General features: G+C 35.1%; 1 protein-coding gene across 1 annotated transcript; it reads left to right on the top strand.

The window, feature by feature from the left end:
* The first annotated feature begins 143 nt into the window (after nucleotides 1-143).
* Nucleotides 144-20,966, top strand: LOC121416346 (46 kDa FK506-binding nuclear protein-like). The gene is made up of 14 exons (XM_041609914.1): nucleotides 144-378; nucleotides 2,019-2,111; nucleotides 3,611-3,763; nucleotides 4,480-4,653; nucleotides 6,336-6,425; nucleotides 7,241-7,345; nucleotides 7,911-8,108; nucleotides 8,869-8,954; nucleotides 10,508-10,606; nucleotides 11,045-11,167; nucleotides 12,627-12,713; nucleotides 16,615-16,744; nucleotides 17,654-17,702; nucleotides 19,101-20,966. The coding sequence occupies exons 1-14, from the start codon at nucleotides 369-371 to the stop codon at nucleotides 19,177-19,179; spliced, it is 1,476 nt and encodes a 491-aa protein (XP_041465848.1). The 5' UTR covers nucleotides 144-368; the 3' UTR covers nucleotides 19,180-20,966.
* Nucleotides 20,967-25,972: the final 5,006 nt, after the last annotated feature.

Genomic DNA, 25,972 nt, shown 5'->3' with positions numbered 1-25,972 from the left:
CTGGGTACGGTATTGCTGGGTACGGTATAGAGTTAACTCTATGGCTGGGTACACGGATCGGATATTGGAGGAGCAATAGTCTGATAGTGAGCACGTGCATACATGTATATTGGCATGCATCGCATGCTACATGTCATGATGTATGTTGCAGTCGCCAGACTATGCGGCTAGAATAGATGTAAGCCTAGTGAAGTATACTGTAGTCGGATCTATCAGTGTCTTGATGTTTCAAGAGTTTTTTCTACTTCTAGTTCAGTTGTACATGCTGTGTTCTAATTGAAATCAAGCCTTGTCTACTGCTACACCAAGGAGATATCACCTTTAATATTATCCTTAGCTTGGCTACCTGATCATTGGACATTGCAGAAATGTTTTGGGGTGAGTAAAAAAATTTGTGGCTTTCCTTCCGTGTTAGGCCTACCTTGATTTACCTTGATGTTGGGCATAAAGTATAGAAGACTTATTAGCCCCTCCATGCCCTCTGCATCTTCTTACTACATGTACTACTAGAACTTGTCCTCAGTAATAAACGTAACAATATGTGCATGTGTAGGTTTGGACGAATTATGAGAATTCTGTTTCTGGGTCGAAACAATTCAACTTGGTTTTCCATGCAGGCCTTCTCTTATCTCTAGATTTGATTTGATTTGATTTGAATGAATTAATGGTTAATCACTGAGTCAGCAAAACCAGGATTGGTAGTTTGGTACATCACTCTTTGTCACACTAACTTTGTCTTTGATAAATCTGAATGATCAATGCACAAAACAGAATTTCACTGTTAAAAAGTAAAATCTGTCTCTGTGTGCTGCGTTCTAGTTTTACGTTGGCCTAGCCGTGTTCGGGCTGCCGCAGTAAGCCTAGCCCTAGGTTTTTGGTCGCTAAAATTGAGCTTGCGCTTGTGAATGTTTTCGATACGATCGAATGGAGTCGAGTGCAGTCAGGATAGACATGATTACATACAAATAGAGAAGTGAGATTGTATTTTGTGGCTAGCAAGTATTTGTATTTTGTTGAGATTTTGGAGTAATTTCTGTTGCTGTTCTGTGCATTTTGAGGAAAAATACATCTTCTGTGATTTTCCCTTTGAAAAGCCACTTTCAAGACAAAAGGCCATTTCCGTGAATTCCGTTCGTTTTTCTCATATTGCAATCTTGGAAAATCACTGCCATGTCACCAACAGCCTATAATTAGTATAAATAAAGGGGTATTAATCAACAGCAATAATTGCACTGGAAATCCCATTAAAATATTCACCATACCAGAGACAACCCTACGTGACCAGGGACAAATTTTATAAGCTTCCAGCTTTATGTCTCTACATCCAAGTAAATCCAAGTAACAAGAGAAAGGTTATCGATATCGCTAAGTGGCAAAAAACATGCGATTATCAACAAGACTAGCGATAAAATCCAGAAAACAGGCTGGTTTCAACTCTTTTCAATAAAAATAGTTAAAGGCATGCCCTGACAGGTATATATTTGGGCGCATCGTGGTCTAGTGGTTCTGACTCTTGCCTTCCAAGCAGAGGATCTTGGGTTCGAATCCTAGCCATGGCGTGTTTTCCTTCAGCATGCAAGAAATTTATCCACACTGCTGCACTTGACCCAGCTGAGGTAAATGGGTACTAGCAGGAAGTAATTCCTCAAAAAGCTGTGGGCACCAGAATCGGTAGACTAGCTTAGCCGGAGTAATTATAGGAGCACCTTGACCACCTAGCAAGGTGGATATGTGCCCTTTACAAATCCTATATTATTATTATATAGTCTTAAGCATTCTCGTCGTTATTTCATTTGCTCTGCACGAACATATGGCTCTGACCCATTTCTGTACTGTTTGTTAATGTTTACTTTGGCTATTATCCTCGTAATAGGCCTAAATGGTGGAAAAGATGTCAGAAAATCCAGACTCTAGAAGAGATGATTATTCCTTTCTACCCTATGTAGATAAGATATGCTCTTGGAAAGTGATGAATTAAATCTCTCTTTTCTTTTCTCCTTTTATTTTAATTTATGCAGGACTGACAATAGAACCAGGGAAGCACTATTCCCAGACTGTGGATCAGTCTTTTCATGTTTCCATGGCAGCACTTGATACGAGGGAAAAGTCAGGTTAGCATGGAGCACTGCAATCATCATCATTATCTCATGATAATCATCATCTAGACATCTTTATTAATATCATCATCTTCATCATCATATTTATCATCATCATCACCATCATCTCATGATATCATCTTTAGCTACGACATCATCACTGTCATCATCTAGGTCATCTGATATCATCTTCATCATCACCAGCTAAAACATCTTCAATATCAATTATCATCATCTTCATCATAATTTTTTATCATCGTCGTTGTCGTCATCTTCATTATCACATCATCATCTTCATCATCATCATTTTCATCATCATCATATCATCACCACCATCATGTTCATCTTCATCATCATCATTGTTATCATCATCATCTGTATCTCTGTTATCATTTTATTGTCACATTTTTGCCATTAGTATTGACCCTTTTCGACTTGTACTGTTTTGAATCAGCAATTATATCATGTTTTTTTTTATTACTATTTTAGCATTATATTTGATTGGCAATGTTGATGATTCTTTTAAAGAACATTTTGATTATAATTTACACCATGTCCTATTATAAAGGACAAGTCCATCCCCAGCAAAATGTTGGTTTGAATGAAATTAGAAAAATCAGACATGTAATACTGAAAATCTAATAAAAAAATCGATGTAAAATAAGAAAGTTATGACATTTTTAAATATTGCTTTTTCACAAAATAGTTTACATTCACATCCTGTTCGGTATGAAAATGAGGAGACTGATGACATCATCTACTCACTATATATCTTTTGTATTTTTTATCTTCATGAAATATTAAAAGTTCTAATTTTCTCCTCATTGTCATGTGAAACAATGTTTATCCCTCCCTTAACATTATCATTGCTTTGACAGTTTTGTGTCCTTATTGTCAAATCTGTAAAAATTGAAATATTGTACAATTCAAAGAGTAAAAAACAAAAGAAATAGTGAGTGAAGGACATCATCAACGCTCTCATTTGCATATTACTGAGTTGTGCATATAACTGTTATGTGGAAAAATAAGCGAAAATTTAAAGTGTCATATTTATTTTACATCCGATTTTGATGAAATTTTCACTGTTTTGCTGCTTAGATTTTTCTCTTTTTATCAAATCAACATTTTTCTGGGGTGGACTTGACCTTTATTTTAATCATGCTGTACATTAAATTTTGCAGAAAGGAAACTAAAAGCAATTAATCCTAACTTCATGGACAAGAAATTGCAAATGTTTAATTTAAAAGAGTATTTTAAATGTCAAAGGCAAAAAAGTTTTATTATCTGTTGATATTCATTTTTTTCTCAAAATTTTGATTGTATCTGCTCATGTAATGATAACTCTAAAACCTGCGAGAATTCATCATATTTTGTTATTTTTTCATAATTTTATCCCTAGTTACAGAGAAATTTGCAATGTTCTTTGTTTGGTGACCTGATTCAGGCTCTCATAATGAATTTTAACACATCTCAACACAAAATAATAACCTTCATTTTAACTATCATTATTACAGGTATAACGCAGCTGTTAGTGCGCCATGAGAAAGCAGAGTTTCTCCTTTGCACTCTTCAATACGGTGATGATATACCATATCCATACCTTCAACAAACTCTCAATCTCAACTTGTCTGAGGGTTCGGAAATTAGCTTCTACTCAGAGGGCAAAGGTTAGTATAAAAGCTTGTTTGGGTATCTTTTAAGCTTCTGAGACATTGTTACTAGATTGATTGAATTTATAATTGTGAATTGTCAAGTTTGGTTTTGTGACAAAGCACATGAGCACCTCTCCCATGTACATGTATTTAATGGATACAATGAATTACATGTACCAACTTTTGATAATACATGGTTGTCAAAGATATCATTTCATAAACTTCTAATATATAATGTGTTGGTTATCCATAGATAAAATAATTTTTTAATTTGTGGAGACCATGGCATATTTACTGGACAAATGTGAGGTTACAAATTCAAAACATAAACATCATATATCCATTTATAGCTATGTTATTGTTTGATTAATTTTCATCAAACCCTCATGAAAAATGTTTCTCTATCATTACATCAAGAAAAGGAAAATCGGAAAGGAGAAGTTGAAAAAATAATTGGTTACCTTTTTATTTCATTAAAAAGCAAGATAATGATATCGTCCATTGTAAAGGGTATCTGTTCTGTTCAAGGGAAATTATCCATGATCAAATTTAATACCATACTGCTTTAATACACAGATATTTAAAGTTTATCATGATTTTTTGGGGGCCAGTACAAGGGGTATTGAGGCTCTTTGAAAGGTAAGACATTAGGTTAAATTAAGCTTTTGTTTTATAACTGTACCAATCCCATGTAATACCTCTATAATAATGCAATGTTATTCATCATCAAGGAACGATTCATCTGACTGGTTACCTAGTAACCGATGAACCAATCATGGAGGATCCTGGTTTGATAGCAGAAGCTCGTAATCTCCTGGTTGGATCTGATGACGAAGAGGACTACGATAGCGATGAGGAGGAGGAGGAGTATTCTGATTCAGACATGGAAAGCACTTCATCGCAAGGTAAAGAGCACCTCACTCTGATGGTGCAGTTGGCTGTGATTAGTTTTTGTCTCTCCTCCATAGCAGAGCGAGACTATAGGCACCGCTTTTACGGCGTCAACATCAAATCTCATCCTAAGGTTAAGTTTTTGAAATGACATCATAACATAATCATAATAATTAGAAAGAATATGGACCTAGTTCATGAATCTTGGACATAAGGTTAATCAAGTATTACTGAACATCCTGCCTGAGTTTCAGGTCACATGACCATGGTCAAAGGTCATTTAGGGTCAATGAACTTAGACCATGTTGGGAGAATTATTTTAAAAATCTTAACCAAAGGTTAAGCTTTTGAAATGACATCATAACTTAGAAAGTATATGGACCTAGTTTATGAAACTTGAGCATAAGGTTAATCAAGTATTAGTGAACATCCTGTTTGGGTTTCAGGTCACATGACCAAGGTCAAAGGTCATTTAGGGTCAATGAACTTTGGTCAAGTTGGGGGTATTTGTTGAATTACTATCCTAACTTTGGAAATTTCTGGATCTAGTTCATGAAACTTGGACATAAGGTAAATCAAGTATTAGTGAACATCCTGCCTGTGTTTCAGGTCACATGACCAGGGTCAAAGAACTATTGCCAAGTTGGGGGTATTTGTTGAATTACCATCATAACTTTGATATTTTATGGATCTATTTCATTAAACTGGGACATTAGGTGAATCAAGTACCACTGAATATCCTGTGGGAGTTTCATATCACATGACCATGGTCAGTGGTCAGTTAAGGTCAATGAACTTTGGCCGTTTTGGGGGCATTTGTTAAATTACCATCCTAACTCTGAAAGTTTATGGAAGTAGTTCATAAAACTTGGACATAAGAGTAATCAAGTATCACTGAACATCCTGTACGAGTTTCAGGTCACATGACCATGGTCAGTGGTAATTTAAGGTCAATGAACTTTGGCCGTTTGGGGGGTATTTGTTAAATTACAATCCTAACTCTGAAAGTTTATGGATCTATGACAAAAAGAAGCTGCTGAAAACTGCTTACCGGTATCTAATAAAAGAGAGCCAATGGAGTAAATTAAAAGTCAAAAGGGGCCAAAGCTTTCGATCCTAGCAGAATCTTCGTCGGAGGCAAAATGACAAACATATAAAGTGGAACAACCATAATATAGACCACAGACAAGCTACAGCAACACTAGAAACAAGGATACAAAAGGGGCATTAGTGAGTAGAGATGACCAATCAGGTTAGTGAAGGTGATGAAAGAAAAGGAGTAGGCAGACACAAAGGGAAGTTAGTGTAAGTAGGGCCAATGAAAGCCCTCCAGCCAAGAGGGATTAAGATAATGAGGCAGGCAACATCAAACAGGATCTGGAACAAAACAGTGATAGAGGGTATGAGGAAGAGATGAATAACAAGATAATTAGTGAGAGGTGGGTTAAACAGGTTACAAAGAAAGGCATAATAAACTGGTGCATAAGAGTGGGGGGGGGGGGAAGGAAAAGAATGGGGAACAATTGATAATGTGCAAAAGACATATAAGTATATATGATAAAGCATTAAACAAACTAGAAGAATGTAAGTGTAAATATGTATCTATATCAGTAATATGTATATAAATATATCCAAAAAAAGAAAGAAAAAATTGAGTGCAGGGTGAATATATTTCCTTGTGTGTTTATTTTTTTAGATGTCTCGTGTAACTGGCAGGATCTAATTAATGATTTTGAGGGTGAGGATGATGATGACAGTGAAGAAGAAGAATGGACTCCAGAATCAGGTGAGAGGTCAAAGGTCATAGTTGCACCTAATAATGAGACACATTACACCGAATACTAATTTGAAGAAAAAATATCCTAAAAGCAAAATGTCTGTTGGCTATTATCATCATTTGATCTACTGATTTATAGTTAGCTTCTAATGACCCCAGAATCTTTTAACAATTTAAAAAAAAGTTACCAGCTTATAGTGAAAATGTGAAGTATGTAGGACTCCCCTAGCACAACTTTGGGGGCATAGGCGGGGGGGGACCTGTCCCCCCCCCCTAAATTTGAGGTGGGGGCGGTCCCCCCTCCCCCTAAAATTTGTTTCGATAACTTTTTTTTTTTTTTTGCTTGTCAAATTTTTTACCCGTGTCCATCCCAAAATTTTTGGTGGACCCCCTCCCAAAATTTTTTGGCACCCTCCAATAAGGCAGAGGAGTTCCTACTCTGGCAAGCAAAATTAAGTTTGTACCCCTTCTGCTTCCAACAGCTGATTTTGCAAACTTTAGTTCCACTGCCCCAAGATGTACACTTTCCCATGCTCAAACCAGCCTATGTCCTTGAATGCAAGATTTAATTCTATGCAAATTCATTTTCATAACTTGTATTTACTTTTTTTGCATCCTGTGAGCATTTAATAAAAGAAATAGTGATTTTCACTTACATTGGCTTAGAATTATTATGAGTGAAAATCACTGACTGTTGCTTCATGAAAATACTCCACTTAAGTGGATCACTGATATGTATGAGTAATGCATCGGTCCATTATATAAATCAGCTCTTCAATTTTAAAAAATGAACTATTTAATCCATATTTTCTCTTTAAAACCAGCAAAGAAAAGTGCAAAAAAAGCAGTGAAAGAGAAGAAAAGGAAATCTCAAGATGATTCTATATCTGATGATATGACTCTTTCAGCTTACAAGAAAAAGAGAAAGGGTAAGTAAACAGCTCATATACAACATTGTACATTATAAAAGAGTATCTTTACTCTGAGTTAATTTCAACTATGGATAGCCAGTGAAACCATAATTTGCAATCTAGAATGCTTTTCAGAGTAAATTAGTATTTTCGCTTTCTTCATTCGTGGTGAATTTACAATTTTACGATGTGTAGATTGACATGCTAGTGAATTTGAAACCATATGTGGTCATTTTCTTAGATTTCACGAGTCAATCCTTGTGAAATCTGGAAAATATTCAGTGCCTATGATTCAGCAGTATTTTACCAAATACTTGAAGCTGGGGGGGGGGGATCTTTCTCTAGGCAGCCAATATACTTTAGTTTGGTTATTGAATTGAGTAAGACAAAATCACTTGATGTCTCTTTTTATTTCTGTTAATGCACCGTAGTATTGCTTATATAAGTAATTTGATATGAATGTTATTATACAAGTTGCATTTTGTTTCATTCTTGCTGTGGGCAAAGGCTTTTTTTTATTTGTATAACCTTATTTCTCAGAATGTTTTGTTCTTGATTGGTACGATTTCCTTTTCTTTTTTAGCGGCTGTACAGGCAGAAACATTGTCCAAAATGGAAATAGCTGCTGATGAAGGTGGTAATGAAGAGGATGATGAAGAGGAGGAGGAGGATGGAGATTTCAATCCAGTCCTTGATATGGAAGCCGAAGAGAGTGATGATGAAGATGATGATGAAGATGACGATGAGGAAGATGAAGAGGATTATGAAGAGGAGGAAGAAGGTTAGAGCATAGAAAGATATATACTTATATGACCTTTGAAGGTTTGTGTGGTGGTGTGGATAACATGGAAGCGGCTTAACTCTATTTGGCTAGTCCTGGGGAGTGTTACATCAACATTTTCGTCCGACAAGTTGTCAGCTCTGGCAACTTTCCCTGATTATGATTGGCTGAGAGGCACTTTTACCATAGTAACTGTCGGATAAAACAGAACTTGTCAGATAAAACGTATGACAAGTCTTTTTATGAAACGCTCCCCTGAGATGGACTGTATGCATCGTAGAATGAAGAAAAGTTTCTGTTTCTGCTTCTGGTGGGGTAACTCCTAGGAACTCGGCAAAGCAGCTTTCTGCTGTATCAACGCCCAGCTGGTATAGAACCAATAAATACATATATGAAACATTGATGACAATGATTCATATTGACAATATAAATGAAAGTGATGTTTTAAGTTGATGACAATATGAATTATTTAGTTGGAATTGAAAGACAAGAGTAAGCCATTCTTTTTCTCAACTTCCAATTGAATTTTTGATTTCTCTCTTTTTACTTCCCTTTATTCCACCATTCAAACAGTCCATTTCAGGACTTACCACTAGGTGGACAGTATACCTCTTCCATAGTGGTTTTTCATGTTTCTCAGTTTAGACAGTGGTTGATTTCGACTTGTGATTAACACCAGAGAATCATCAACTCAATATGAATTTTAGAAATATTTCTCATGGTGTGGTATTGTATTTTCTATTTTTGTTTCTATTCACAGAGGAGAAGTCCAAACCTTCTCCAAAGAAGAAAGCTCAAACTCCGAAAGGCAAAGAAGGGAAATCACCTACGGCAAGCCCTCAAAAGGTAAGTGCCATTTATTTTCATTTTTCTTATCCAGACTGAGTATTCATCTTGCATGAATAGGTGTATTCCTCCAAATAAGTATCAAAAGCTCGTTAGAAAATTGATGGTAAGATGGATGGTTGGATGGATGGATGGATGGATGGGTGGATGGATGGATGGGTGGATGGATGGGTGGGTGGATGGAAGGTTGGATGGATGGATGGGTGGATGGATGGAGGGATGGATGGATGGAAAGATGGATGGATGGATGGAAAGACGGATTGATTGAATTTTTAATGAATCAAGCTATCACATTTGTAATTAGATCACCTTCATATTGGTTATGATGCTAGAAACTTTCAATTGCAAATTCAAAGAATTTTACATCTCAGGTAATCAGCATTTTCCTTCTACATCTTCAGTGGCAAGAACTTCCAGGCTTGTATTTGGTCGTACAAGTAATAACTCTAATTTGCTCTATAATATTTTAAATATATAGGATAAAGATGAGAGTGCATTAATTGCAATGTTAGATAATGCAGGAAAATATCAGTTTTATAAATTTGTTTAATTACATCATAAGACAATGCTGATGGTGCCGTTCATCAGGTGACAAGCAATATTGAGTTGTTCATTATTTTGGGTCAGGCTCCCCAAAAGATGGAGGAGTTTCATGTCACATGACCAAGGTCAAAGGTCATTAAGGGTCAATGAACTTAGACCATGTTGGGGAATCAACATCAAAATCTTAACCTAAGGTTAAGTTTTTGAAATGTCATCATAAATATATGGACCTAGTTCATAAAACTTGGACATAACAAGAGTAATCAAGTATCACTCAACATCCTGTGCGCATTTTAGGTCACATGACCAAGGTCAAAGGTCAATGAACTTTGGCCGAATTGGGGTATTTGTTGAAATGCCATCATAACTTTGAAAGTATGTTGGTCTAGTTCATAAAACTTGGACATAAGAGTAATCAAGTATCACTGAACATCCTGTGCGCATTTCAGGTCACATGACCAAGGTCAAAGGTCAATGAACTTTGGCCATAATGGGGGTATCTGTTGAATTACCATCATAACTTTGCAAGTTTATGGATCTGACTTTTGAAACTTGGACATAAGAGTAATCGAGTATCACTGAACATCCTGTGCAAGTTTCAGGTCACATGATCAAGGTCAAAGGTCATGTAAGGTCAATAAACTTTGGCCACATGGGGGTATTTGTTGAATTACCATCATATCTCTGTAAGTGTATTGGCCTAGTTCATAAAACGTGGACATAAGAGTAACCAAGTATCACTGAACATCTTGTGCAAGTTATAGTAGTTTTCAAAGTCAGCACTGCTGCTATATTGAATCGCGTGATGCAGGTGAGACGGCCAGAGGCATTCCACTTGTTGAAATTTATAGGATAAAGATGAGAGTGCATTAATTGCAATGTAACACAGGAAAATATCAGTTTTATGAATTTGTTGCATCAAAAGACAATGCTGATGGTGCCGTTCATCAGGTGACAAGCAATGTGATTGGAACCAGTCAATATTGAGTTGTTCATTTTTTTTTGGTCAGGCTTCCCAAAAGATGGAGGAGGCGGAATCTGAAGAAAAGACTGAATCCCCTCTCAAAAAGAAAAAGAAGAAGAAGAAACAGCAGCAGGAGGAAGTGAAGGTTAGTCATATCTTTCTCAAATATTCATATTTTGGGGGTTATTTATTATTTGGGTTTGCAAGGAAAGAAACTAGGAAAATTTATATTATTACGTATATTATGAAGTATATTACCTCAGGAAGCAATTTTGATCTCTTCCGATTGAGAGTGTCAATTTATAATAATACTCAACTTTACCTTCTAAAGTGTATTTCCCATGTTTATTTTACATGTTTTGCATCTTTCAGGTCTGTGAAATATAATGTAAATTAAGAATTCATCCCATCTTTAGTTTACATTTGTTAGATTCTTTACCTTTGTCAAATAGAGTTTGAACGGTGTACATCAGAATCTTTTTAAAAGGCTAGCCCTCCTGTCTATTCACCTCCCCACTCTCTATTTGATAAAGAAAAATTAATGGCTTTGTCATTGTTTTTTTTTTTCATTTAATGAATCCAGGAAGACGAGAGCAAAGAAGAAGTAGATCTACCTCTGAAAAATCTTAAAACTAATAATAAAGAGAATATTGAAGTTCAAAAGAAGGCTAAACCTGCCAAGAAGGAACAAACACCAGCTAAACAAGTTAGTATTAATAACACATTTCATTTGCAATGTATGGTGAAATGGACTCTTGCAAAAGTAGCATCAGTTTTTCATTTCTATGAAGACATTGTGGATAAAATTACCTCGGGGTTTATGGTGAATATGTTCCAGAAATGCAACCCAGAGTCCTTGAAAGCTAATAAGAAGCCCCTAAACTTCCCATAGGGTGCAATGTTAACTGATAATTTTTTTTCTTGGGTTAGTGACATAGTATTGTGATACTGCTTATAGTACAAACAATTCAGATCAAAAGTAGAGATTGTATGTATGTTTGAGAATTGGTTTTGGGGTTGACTCATATTTTCCTTTGGAAATATTGTCTCTGGTCATTTAAAAAAAATGTCCTGAAAAATATTGGGAAAATGTCCTTCCCTGGAAGTCTGGATATTTATGGGAATTATTGAGATTAATTGAGCGTCGTGGCCCAGTGGATTAGTCTCCGGACTTTGAAATAGAGGGTCGTGGGTTCAAATCCCAGCCATGGCGTAATTTCCTTCAGCAAGGAATTAATCCACAGTGTGCTGCACTCGACCCAGCTGAGGTAAATGGGTACCGGCAGGAAGTAATTCTTCAAAAAGCAGTGTGCACCTGAATAGGTAGCCTAGCTTAGCCGGGTAATAATAATAGCAGGGCCCGCTGGGAGAACAGTTTTTGGAACTGAATTTGCTACCCTAAGTAAATATATCGTTATTATTAATACTGATACTATAGGATGTGTTATCTGTTTGAGTTTGTGATTTAACGTGAAGTAATCAAACACTGCTTTGATAATGCAACAATTAACATAAAAGTACTTACTGGATGTGGTAAAACATTATTAAAAGTCATAGAAGTTTATTGAGAAACATAATTAGGAAGTCTATTCAAAGAAAATGAAAAATCAATAAAATCTTCACTGGGGAACAATACCCAGGAAGTCATGTCCATTGTTGAGTGCTGTGAGTCATAGTACCTTTTAAAGAAGATATCTTCTTAAAGTCACAGGGGCTAGGTCAAAAGCTAATCCTTTTATCTATTCTGGATATTCTTGTCAGATTATCAAGGTTTTGTACTTCTGGAACCCTTAACAGTCTGTACAGGTCAACACAAACAACACCCATCAAGACATGAAACCATCGGAAGTGCTCAAGTCTAAGTAAAAAGAAAAGAAAATATATGCTATGTGATAGGATATTCCCTTAGGAAAGTTTGCTGCTAAACATTTGCTCTCATCATGTTTAGGTGAAGAGTGATATTTTTTTGTACAGAACCTAGATTAAATTGTTAGTTGTGATTGTTAATGATAAAGAATTACGATTAGGAATGAAAGGGAATAAAAAACACACACACACAAAACACATACATGAGGTTACATTTGGCTTATATCAAAATATGTAAGTATAAATCTACTTTGTTTAAACATGTTGTGCAAATGTGTACTTCCCTCTCTTTTTTGCAGAAAATTCAGAAAATAAAGTTACAATCAGGAACAACGATTGAAGACCTGAAAACCGGAGAGGGGAAGTTGGCTAAGCCAGGCAAGAAGGTATGTGTATCTTTGTTTGAAAGCCAAAAGGGTTGGCTCATTTAGAGAATGATTATGTAATATAGGTCACATGGCCAAAGGTCACAAAGGTCATAGAGATTTAAATGTTCGGTAGGTTATCAATTTCCACCATGTGTAGTCATGAAAAGGACTGTTGGGTGACCTTTCTTTGGCTGATTGTAGCTTTGAATAGAACTTACCTTATTTTTCGGAATATAAACCGCAGCCATGTATTAATCGCACCCCCAAAATCGGGAGGCTCTAAAAAAAAAAAAAAATTGGCAAATCAAATTTGGTATTATTTGGATGAGCAAATTAACCTTGTAACTTCTTGACAGACCAAAACATATATTACTAATTTTTGTATGTAAAAAAATGGTTATTACATTCTTTAACTTTATTTTTCAAAGAATTTTTTTTTCTTTGTAAAATAAAGAAAAAAAGACCATGAAATGGCAGTATTGTATATCAAACTTACAGTCTCAAAACGGAAAAAGAAAACAAAATTGTTGAGATAAAGTGAGGGAAAAAAATGAAGAATAGAGGACATTTTCTATTGCCTATTTTCAAACCGATTACGATTACATGCCTATTGTAAAGCATTTTCAATGCACTTTTTAGGTGTAAAAAAATAAGTTTTCATTACAAAAAGATAGGGGTTTATTTAGGAAAAGGTGACCATAAAATGACATTTTTTAATATCAAAATAATGGTATAAAAAGGGGATTTTTTTTTAATATTGAGAGAAAAACTAGAGAAATAAAAAATTAAAGAACATTATTTATTGCCTTTTTAATAACCGATTACAATTACAATCGACTACGATTACATGCCTATTGAAGAGCATTTCCCATGCAATTTTAGTTGAAAAAAAAGTTTTCATCACAAAACAATCTTTTCCAAAAAAACACAATTTTTTTTTGGAAAACATTTTTAAATTGATAGTAGTTAAATGAATAATATAAACCAATCTTTACAAAGAAGATTTTCGAAGAAAACGTTGCAAAATATACTTCCTATTTTTAGTAACCAACAAATTATACATTAAATATTCTATATTATTGTTGGTTCATATGAAACTAATATCACCGACAACACGTAGTCAAATTTCCTACGAAATTTTGTTGTTTCTGTGTATAAACCGCACCCAATATTTAAAGTTCATAAAGCGGGAAAAAAGGCGCGGTTTATACACCGGAAAATACGGTACTTCAGCATTTCGCTCAGTTTATTCTGATCGTCATCAGGATGAGGATGTCTGAGAATGCTTGGGTATATACAGTTGGGACCAGCAACAATCCGAATAAGGGATTTATCCGGATCTGGGAGACCCAATATTAAATACACGCAGCTGCTGCCTCAGCTCATCAACGGCGGTAGCTACATGTTATCTATTGTAGTGGGCGTACAGACAGTATTCAATGCAGTGTCAGTGCAAATTATAGGTGGTATTTTTACAGAAATGAAATTGCTCGATGGCCAAAACTGTTGGATAATTTACCTGCTAAAATGATTGAGGTATACATCGAGCATACCACGAAAGAAAGAGAATGAATGACTCGATGAAAGTAAGTTTTACAATTAGATCATCACGGCGTGTATCGCAGCTCCGCAATGTCAGCCATCGTGATACTGACTGTAGGCTCAAACATGATAGATGGCGCTGTCCGTATTGAGGCCTGGCGTCTGCTAGCAAAACATGCATTGTTTAACCTGGTAAACAACCTAATGAAATATTTGCGCTGCGCCCTGCTTTAAGTTCTTTTAGTGATTTGGGTGAGTAAAAAAAAATGAAAAATATTGTTTTGGGTAGATTATATTTGAAAATGTATGTTTAATCACAGAGAGTTTGTGTATAGGATTGAGTTTAGATTGAAATCTCATTTCCTCACGTGATAGATTGAATTGAAAAAAAATCTCAGCAAGTGTGCGCCCGGATAATAGAGAGATCCGGATAAGGGGAGGCCGGATAAGAGAGGTCGGACTGTATAGCAAAACAAAGCAGGATGGTGAACATGATTGTCATTACTGTTTGACCAATAGGAAGGTGATGATTGGTCAGTTGGGGTAGTTGAATGCTTATGTCAGAGGTGGCTGTCATCACTGATTGAGTACTCCCTCTTGACCAGTGTTCTTAGAACAGACTGGATGACTGAAGGGTGATGGAATGTCTTGAAGTGGAGATGCATGGGATGGTCTGTGGTAGACTTTGTGTGAGAGGTAGTTGTTTGGTTCCTGTTTGACAGGGACATCCAAGAATGGTATTGAGTGGTTCTTCTCCCTTACCATTTTGAATTTGATCTTTAGTTGAGGTTGGTGAAGAAAGGCTTGTAGGCTGTCTTTATCATGTTTCCAAAAAGTATTATCTATATATCTGAGCATATCTTAGCCAGTTTGAGTGAGAGGACAGCTTACTTAATTGCTGCTGACTCATTGTTCCATGTAGATGTTTGGGACTATAGGGGATAGGGGTGATCCCATGGCTACTCATTCTTGTTGCTTGTAGAAGCTGCCTCACCATTGAAAGGAAATTGACTCAAGACAGGTTCGTTGCAGGTCGTGAATTTGGTCAAATGATGAAGGTGTGTATTCTGGTATGGAAGAGTCCTCTTGGAGTTTCCTCTTGATAAGGTTGCAAGCTTCTCGGACTGGGACGCTGGTGAAAAGTAACTCCTCATCGATGCTGACCAGACTGTCTTCTGATGTGATGGAGGTCTCGGAGTTTACTGATGAAGTGTTAGGAGTTTATGACATGTGTGCCAACTTTCCTACTAGTGGCTGCAGAATAGTTGCTTGAAGACTAGGTATATTTTAAGTTGGTGACCATCTGGTAGAAATGATTGATGAAAGCTGGTTCCCATCCTTGTGGATCTTATGCTGGCCAAAGAAGATAGGATATGTGGAAGATGTCTTTAGGTTGAAGTATGGTTTTTGTGGTATGACATGGACCTTGTTTAGAGTGAGTAGCTTTGAGGTTGATTTTCCTCTCTGTTACTTGTGTAGGATCCATGGTACATGTAGGTGGGTATACGTGTCAGAAATTTTGCTGTCATATTCGTCCTTGCTCATGATGACCATCACATTCCCTTGTCAGCTGGCAAGCTGCGGATTGCTGGATCATTCTTCCTTTGACTGCAGCCTGCTATTCCCGGGTTATATGAGGTATTGGTGGTTGGGTCTTGGAAAGTGCCTGAGTAACCTGTAATCTGATGTTATCGGCAGCAGATCTGTCTAACATTCTTTGGAGGAACAGCAAAGTTGAGGCCTCGTTAAAGAAAAAATACTTGTCATCGTAAATTGTTCAGTCAGTGAGTTCTATGACAGTTTTAGTAGATGACTAGGCTGGGTTGGGAGTGTGAGTAGGGGTTGCCATGCTACATGTAACTTCCTTCAGGATGTGTTCTGCCCGGTGAGATTTAACTAGAGCTTTGAGCTGCAACCCAGGAGGGTCAATTTGTGAATTGCTGCATCTTTTTATTAAATGTTTGTTCTTCATATGAGGAAACCACTTGTATGAACTACAAATTTGCTCATGTGCTTATATGGGAGTAATGGTGTATGGACTAGATTTGTGTGGTGCAACGTTGATAAGTTAAAGCGATAAAGGTTGACATATCTTTAGCAGTTTTCTAGTGTGTGTTTATTACTGTATATGTTGAATTATCATGAAGATAAGTTTTCACAAGTTTGCTAAAAAATTATCCAGAATATATTTTAATGGTTTTGTTTTTTACTCACTCTGTATAAGAGGGGAAAATTAATGATTTTATTATTTTAGTTCAAAAATTCATAAAAGTTAAACAACCATTTTGTAGCAGTCACTCTGAACAGTATGGAAGCCATTGCATACTTCATACGGGAATACAGTCTTGACCTAACTGTTTCATATTTTGATTTGAAGGTCTTTATGTACTACCGTGGAGTATTAGCTAGCAACCAGAAAGAGTTTGATTCCAAGCTATCAGGTAAACCATTCATGTTTGGTCTTGGTAAAGGTGAAGTCATCAAAGGATGGGATGCCGGTATAATTGGTAAGATTTTATTATTAGAATTGTTGTTTCCTCATGAAAGAGAAAAATATTTTGTTGTATTTCATGTTTTTATTGACAGGGTACTCAGTTGTAAATAAATTATATATTTGTATTAAATATCAGAGTCATATTTGTATATTAAATAAAACACTATTTTGATTTTGATCTTTATTATTCTTCTTGAAAGGAAATTTATTTTTATTTATTTATTTACTTATTAGAACATATTTAATCAGGTACAAAAGATCAGTATAAAACTGTTTTTCATCAATGACCTGATGAAAAAAAAGAACAACATAAATCATCAAATCACACATGAAAATAAAGTCAAAATCTAAGTCAAAGATAACAATACTTAGTAACATAAATAAACAAATATTGTTACTTAAATGATAATATGAATCAAATTAACTAAAATATTTTAAGTTATCAAAAGGAAACGGTTACTAAATTTAAAACTACTAATTGTATAATTTATTCGCTGATAACACTGAACAATGAAATAACTATGGCATTATTTTGATGGCAATCAGTTATAGATGTCTAACTATAAAATATCAAAGGGTTAAGATCACTACAAATAATAGCAACGTGACAATGTTAAAGAGGAATAGGGGAATTGTATATTACAACAAATGAAATATAAGTAAGGGTTATTATGGACAAAATCATTGGATTATTAATACTATCTAGAAAGAACTTAAAAGTATAGGAATATTGGTATTAACCATGGTAACATGAAAAGTAAGGAGAGGTGAAGATGCATTCATATGCTGATTGTGGCAGCCATTGTGAGTCAAAAATTGACATGGTATCATAGAAAATACATTTTTTAAAGGATAATTTGAAAGAATTTAGTAAGAACATTTTTTATGATTGATTTCTTTTTGTTTTCTGTTTCCAATGTAGGAATGAAAGTAGGGGGCAAGCGTCGGTTGACAGTTCCACCATCTCAAGCGTAAGTAGATAACATTGCATGTACGATGCCATGAAATTTAGTAAGTTGGTTCATACTTGTGGTTATCAGCAATATATTATCATCATTGTGTGTGCCTCACTCAGTGTCTGGTTGGAATACTTCCCAGGGGGTAGAAAATGTGGCTTTATTGTGTGTAAACAACCCTAATTTGATCTGATGACTGAAGTAATATATGTTTTGTGCCTTTTCCCCACTGTAGGTGGTTGCTGGAGGCTCTTTGGAGGTCAAGGTCACAGTTCATTAAAGATCAAGTCCACCTCAAAAAAATGTTGAATCAGACAAGCACAATGCTGAAAATGTAATCAAAATCGGATGTAAAATAAGAAAGTTAGGACATTTCAAAGTTTCGCTTATTTTTCACAAAGTACATATGAACGAGTCAGTTACATCCAAATGAGAGAGTCGATGATGTCACTCACTATTTCTTTTTATTGTTTGAATTAAACAATATTTCAATTTTTACGAATTTGACAGTAAGGACCTTCTTGCCTGAACCACAAAATGTTAAAATAATGGAATTCCACGGGTTCAGGGAGGAATGAAACTTCATTTCACATGACAAGAAAATCTTTAATATTTCATTTTTCATATAATAAAAAACAAAAGAAATAGTGAGTGAGTGATGTCATCAGTTCCCTCATTTGCATACCGACAGAGTTGTGCATATAACTGTTATGTGAAATGAAGCGAAACTTTAAAATGTAATAACTTTCTTATTTTACATCCGATTTTGATGAAATTTTCAGCGTTATGCTTGTTGGATTTTTCTCTTTTTATTCAAATCAATTTTTTGTTGGGATGGACTTGTCCTTTGAATGCCTCACTCTTAGGATAATTGAAAACTGAGATGGATTGTCTTTTAATTTTGGTTCATGTGTGCCTACAAGAGGGACAATGATCTGTTCAGATTGGATGTCATGAGGTCATAGGTCACAATTGTTATTGTATCATTATCTGTGAGAATATCTATCGTGAAGATGTTGCTATTGCTCTGGCAATCTTGTTGAAAATGATGATCATCTATGTTATATGATTTTCATTGTTATCATTGTTATAATAAGTGACAACCCCTCTTCCTCGGAGGCCCCCCCCCCCCGGCCTAGATAGGGTTAATGAATTATTTTCTATGATTCAATCGAAATTGACAGCAAAATCATGACTTGATCATGCACAAAATTAGCATGTATGAATGCGAATTCAGGCCTTGTTTCAGCCCATGCCCATCAGGCAATATCCTGTCTTGCTGCCCTCAAAATTTCATTTTATTGACAGTGGTTCCAAGGTGATTTCTTAAAAAACAAAAATCCCTAGGGTTCACTGTGATTGCTGAATGTGATATTAAAATGATTTTTAATTTGTTTCTGCATATCTTTACAGGTATGGATCACAGAGAATTGGACCCATCCCACCAAACAGCACCCTCATCTTTGATGTTGAACTCAAAGCAGTCAGGTAACTCACCAAGAGACATTGCTGAATCAATAACAACAATGTGGGTCATTTCAGCAAGAACAGGGTTAAGAAGAGTAGGACTACTGTGAGAGGATTGGATTACTTGCTGAAGTTGTAGGACAAGTCAAAGATCTTAGACAACTCATTCGTTAGTCCTCCTACTTGGACAATTTGATTGACAATTTAAAGGCATTTGAAATATTTCTATAGTGCCCAGTGAAAGACACAAGTCAGCTATCAAGGACAAATTGGTTTAACAGGTGAACAATTCATCAGGGGCTTTCCCAATGCGAAGGACAAGAAATTAGGTGTGGGCAACAAAAGGACAAGTCAATTATCTTGGATATCTATTCCAGTATTGAATACTTGCTCAATATGACACAGATTTCAGCATCGGTAAGAGGCCAATGTATCAGGGACAAAAATGTTGTGGAGTGATGTGCAATGTGTCTGAGAAGCAGGATACAAGTACCTGTTGATACTATAGCACTATTCAACCCAGAACAATAGACTAAGTGTACTTATAATCTTATCAAATCTGGCTTCTGACACATTCCCCAATAAGTCAATTTATCTATTTTTCTCCTTCAAAAATGCAATCTTCACTGAAGCTTTCCAGCGAATTTGCTGAGAATGAGATTGTCAGTTGAGAATGTAAAAGTCAGTTGTTTGCAGCACACAATACTCAAGAAATGGCAGGCTTGATCATTTTACATCTAACGATTTCAACTAAATTATATAAAAAAATACTCTTTTTGAACCTGCAAAGGTTCTCCACACTAATGAGATTTCTAATTAAATATGGTAGGTGGACTACTCAAAAAGTAAACATTATATTATAAGATATTGTTTGCATTGAAGGGTAATCTTTAACAAGCAGCAGGTGTATTTACTCTTGGAAGGCATTCTCTGCAAAATAAAAACAATACTTCAATAAGGATGATATTTTCGAACAGAAAAATTATTGTACAGAAGTTTAACTTAAATATTTTTTTTCGATTACACCTACAGCAAATAATAAATTTTCTAAATTTCCATGACGAAATATGCATTTGAATCTTCTGAAATCTTGAATGTTTGGAACTGTTGGTATCATGTGTCACTGTGTCATCGTCCATGATAATAGAAGTACATGTAGTAAATTTTACTCAATTTTGATATTTGGCCTTGTTAAGAGTTGGATGAGGTTTGCTGATTAATGGATTTGCCTGAAATTAATCCATTCAACTTTCTTAGGATTATATATGCAGAGTATCAAATTATTTGAACATTGGATCATCATGTGGATGTTTCATAAAGTTGTTAAATCATGCGTAACTGGAACATGTTCTGAAATGATTAGTCAGTTACATAGGAAAAGAAATTGTTTAACACAAGAAGGGATGCCCAGTCATGCATAGGGTCATTTGTAACATATGAACAGCTTAATGAAACCATCAGTCAGCATCATAGCAAATACACAGAGGAGTATTATTTTGATGGGGAAAAAAATAAAAGAAAAATCAATCATTAATTTTAGTGTCCAGATAATCCAACTACATCATTTTAAAGACTACCCTGTTGGATACAGTGTTTACTTATAGTAGCCATACCTTATCATTCTCTGAACATATAGGGGTAACTTGTGTCGAGGTGCAAGTGTTTGTCACCCAGCAGTGATTTGCCAACATGATGATAACTACTGTTGTATTGTAGATTTTTGACTTGATGCTGCATCATATGATTACCTTGACACCAACCATTGAAGGCTGAGGTACTATCTATGGTACATTTCATGCAAAGTTCTCACGATCGTTGGAAATCAAAATCACGTTTATAGGATCCACTTAAACACTTGTCAAGAACCCTAAACTTGATCATTGTAAAATGATTGAATGAAGAATGTTACTAAGTTACACATATTTTATGACAATCGGTGATATTACACGTTAGTTGGGTTACACGTTGATTGTGTGTTAGGCGGTTCTAACCTTGAACCACCACTGAATGGAGGTTTACAAACACGATAAAATCACTTTATTCATAGCAAATAATTAATTTGATCTCTGTCGTTGACATTTTAGTCTAAACACATTAAGCACAGCTATCATATTTTGTCATTGTTTCTGTACTATCAGTTCTCATTTTAGAAAATGTTATTTTGTTTGAATACTACATGTATTTGTGGCTTGTAAAATGTATACTACATGGAATGTACATCATGTAGTGATATGTTTATTATTATTTTGTAAGAAATATAAGAAGTGACGAAAAATAAAAGGAGAGAAAAAAAATTTGCTTTACGTATTATCTTCCAAGACGATTGTCGTGTATCCTGTTATAAGATAGCACATGAGATATTTTGTAGAAGTTCTATAATTCCCATGAACAAATCACAAATTTGCCTAGGGCCAATTGCCCTTCTGCAAGTATATCTCAAACTTGAATGGAAGATCGTCACCGTCATCCAATATATTGTATAATAGAGATCTTCTCTATGACACCAATCTCTCATGACATATTGCAAAGTTCATTCCAGTTAAGCTTTTTGGAGCTGCAAGAGGAATTACCTCCTCAAGTAATAGGCAAACTCAAATTAATCGATCTTGGGGTATGGATTGACGTGCAATCTTTTATTTGTTCTTTGCTTTCTATCTTCTTTATTGCATTGCTTCCTCGGAGCCAGGCTTTGATGTTCCATGCCATTCTCCAAAAGGCAGAGTTAAGAAAGAAAACTTTTGCAACTCTTTTGAGAACAAATTCACATTGCCAGATGACTTTTCATGAGACATTGTAATAAATTTAGAGTTGATATATTGGTCTGTAATAACTTCATTGAGATCCCCCCCTTCAAAAAAAAAAATACGAAAAGGATATTATGAAAAAAATATGTAGGGAAAAAAATAACTTTCATTTTTAAAACATTTTCTCATGATGACAAACTTTTATAAAGTTGCATTAGCACAGTCCTTTTAGGGATGTAAGGATTCTTTTCATATCCCATGGCAGAGAGGCATAATAAAATATAATTACATGTACCTATACAAGGCATTTTAACATAATAAAAGTCATATTTCGCTCGCGACTTTCAATTCGAGACCAACAAGGTAAATATTTGCCATGTTGCCCTCTCCTGGCTTTGTCCATAGGAATCCTGTACAAAACAGAAGGCAATATTGGCTATATTTCTGCTAGTGTGCTTGGGCAGTAGGAGCCGATTTTAATCGCTAGTTTCCGTACTTCAGAAATCTGGCTGGAACCAGTTTATGAACCAATGCATTGTAGACAATGCGCGGCATGGCCAGTGCATACACTAACGTAACCCAAGCGCAAGATTTCTACGCCTTGAGTGTATGTGCGTGCCATGCATGATGCGTGACTGCACGGTAACAATTTACGTCACAATTGCTTATTAAAGGGATGCTCCAGGCTGACAATTTTATTTGAACAGATAAAGAAAAAATCTGAATAATGAATATTGATGATGATGTGCAACTATTTTCACAATATTTCTCAACTTAAAATTCAATAACTTTGTTATTTGCTGTCTGACTTTGATGAGATTTTCAGCTCTTCGCTCTGGGAATTTTACTCTATGTAAATATGAATATTTTCAAAACGGAGTACCCCTTTAAGGGTTACTTTGCTAAGTTTGTGAATCAGGATTAGTGATAAGCAAACAGGCATATAAATTGTTAAAAATAATAGATTGAATTACACAGTGTACAGCATATAATATAATAAAATATATTATCACCCGTATCAGACATCTGAGCTGGTCATTTACAAAACCGTATTGCCCTACATTTTCTGAATATCGGGAAGGGTAGGTATATTGTTTGTATTTTCCTCGGTCTCAGTGCGCGTATTTACTTTGCATGCAGAGACGAAGCAAAATATACCTTTGTATTTTCCCTGGTCTCACATCCGGGAATCCGGGATGCGTATAAAGAGATACGCTTCATAAGGATCCGCCCACCAACAATATACGTCATAATAAAGACAACGCTGAATCCGAGCGCTTGCAAGTACGTCATAATGGTAAAGTGCAGAGCCTAGACCGATATTAACATGACACAATAGAACTCTATTTTTAAAAGAAATATCCCCATTATGATTTTTGCTCTAGATATCTGATTTGGATGATAATAAAAATATTGACTGGCTCTTCTTTCGGGGAACATCAAATATATTGCCCTTAAATGACCCATATTGCCCTCGTCTAAAGACTCGGGCCAATATGATTCATTTGCTGGCAATATATTTGATGTTCCCCTCAAGGCCAGTCAATATTATATAAATATGATATAATGTAATATAATATATATGTAATAATAATAATAATTGGCTATTAGTATGTATTTCAAATTCCTTGCTTTTCATTCTCTTTGCCCTCTTCATCATTTTTTTTTAGAAAATCCCTTATAAATTGTGTTTTTTTTCATCATGATCAACCCCTCTCTCGTTCTTCACCCCCATCCTCTCTACCCCCCCCCCATTAATTTGATAATTATAATCATCCTTTAGTTTATATTTCAATCACTGGGAAAATATGTATTTGAACAGGTGGAGCAAATATCACTTATTAATAGAAATTCAGATATGTGAAAGTCGCAATCGTCTAATTAATTTTCTTTGCATTTGAATCAATGTGTCAAATACACACAACGTGTACAAGTTATTCAACAATGAACAGATTGAATAAATATAAATACATAATTGCATTAGAATAGAATATGAATGGCATATAGAAAGGCAATTCAAATATAGGTGTAACTGTAAATAAAAAGAATAGGATGATGTCATGTATGATTACAAAAAAAAATGTGAATTGAATGTGAAATCTAACACTGACGATGATAGTGAAAGTTTGAAAGAAATTTTTTTAGGAATAAGGAAGTTATGGCTGATTGAAACAAATTAAATTACTCTTAGAGACTTAAATCTCAAAAGTCAATTGAAATTTGCAAATATATTTTGAATATTCATAAATCAAATTCAATTGTGGGACTTATATCTCAAGAAATTTGCAAATATAGTTGGAAAATTCATAAATCAAATTCAATTGTGGGCGTGTCTTGGTCTAGTGGCTCACATAGACACTCAATGGGTAATAAACACACATACATAAAGTAAATTTTCAATGAATCAACAAATGACACTGCATAGTTCTCATGTAAAAGACAGAAAAAACAATTTCATTTAATTTTGATTCATCACACACAGGCAATAGTCAATAAAATTCATCTTAAAAATATCAAGAATTATCTTAAATACATGTTTATGTACATGATATGAAAGTGGTCTTATTTTCATACTTTTTTCTTCATGTAGGGTTTAGAGTAATATATGAATGTTGAATAGGTAAAATAATCCACACATAGTATCTTAAATCAAACAGTATAAATTCAATACAGAATTAATTGATTAATCATACATGTATCTTTGGTGTACACAAATCCTTATATTGTAGGCCTACAATCATCCCTGCATTAATATTACATTCAAATAATACTATCACAACACTATCAACCAACCCTTGGAAGAAGAGATTTGTCAATCATTATTGAATGAAGAAAATATGGGTCATGGGCAAGCCGGAAAAGGCCATGATTTAGGCAAACTATTCATTTTTTTTGTAATGGTGTTTTCACTTTCAGTTTCTTTGTTGTTCTGTTATCTTGTACTTATATTCTTTTTTTCTTCTTTTTTAGCACTTTGAAACTTCTGCATAAAGCACATTATAGATTTGGTATATTATTATTATTGTTATTAAAGAGAAAGGAAGTGTACCTATATATATAATAACAAAATAATGCTGAAGATAATGCTTTCATTGCCAATTAAGTTTTTATTGTTTACTCAAATTTTTGACAGTCCTCCGTCTTCTTCAGGAGTATATACAATGTGTGGTATCAATCAGAGAGCGCATCCTCAGACAGATGTTGCTGTGATGACAAAAAACTAAAAAAGAATAAAAACTTTATTGGCAATGAAAGCATTATCTTCAGCATTATTTTGTTACCTTACAGAAGCCAATACGTGAAACTTTAAGATATATATAATAGATTGAGCTAGATAGGACCACTTGTAGATCTACACAGATGGAGAGACAGGAACATTTTCTACCTTGAAAATGCAATGAAAAATACCCCTTACTTGTCATCCCTATGAACATTAAACATTAGTTCATTTAACACCCCCCCACCCCTCAATCTGAAACTCTTCATCAAAGAAGCATGACCTAATACATTAAATATAAACAATTCCTGTTCCTCCAAGGGTTTAAAGTCCAACCATGCTAAGACACTTTAAGAGCCAACTCTTTCCTGCATGAAGTGTTTCACTACCAATCCTCATATTTCATCATAGACAGAATAATGGGAAATATGGAAGAACTACAAATACAGTGCCTTACACCTCAGTCACATTTTGAAAACAGCCGTTATAACATTTCTTGTAACAGCTACATACAGGTGGTTTGAATAGAAATGAATATAACAGCCGTTTTTTTTTACTCTCCGTACGGTTGCTGTAGGGGATATGTTACTGAGGTATTGATAGCAAAATTTTGTTAAAGACCCAGCATATACCTTTGACATGTTGCCTGATAGCTCTCGTGAACATACACACTGCTGTCGGGCATACTGAATACCAGTACCCATTTGCAAAGAAAGGAGTACATACAGTTAATACTGACTGGATGTTTACCGTATACCCCCCACCTCCTTTATATCCAGGGGGCCGTTTCATAAAGCTATTCGTAAGTTAAGAGCGACTTGCAAGAACAACTGGTGAACCTAATGTGCTTAACCATC

The sequence above is a fragment of the Lytechinus variegatus genome, chromosome 5 (genome assembly GCF_018143015.1).
Source record: "Lytechinus variegatus isolate NC3 chromosome 5, Lvar_3.0, whole genome shotgun sequence".
Lineage (NCBI taxonomy): Eukaryota > Metazoa > Echinodermata > Echinoidea > Temnopleuroida > Toxopneustidae > Lytechinus > Lytechinus variegatus.
The sequence above is the reverse complement of the archived record's forward strand: the minus strand, read 5'-3'. Positions and strand labels throughout refer to the sequence as shown.

Excerpts from the sequence above, each read along its gene's own strand:
- LOC121416346 (XM_041609914.1), top strand. Across the intron at positions 8,955-10,507 it reads CTACGGCAAGCCCTCAAAAG|GCTTCCCAAAAGATGGAGGA; the intron begins GTAAGTGCCATT and ends TTTTTTGGTCAG. Across the intron at positions 16,745-17,653 it reads ATGGGATGCCGGTATAATTG|GAATGAAAGTAGGGGGCAAG; the intron begins GTAAGATTTTAT and ends TTTCCAATGTAG.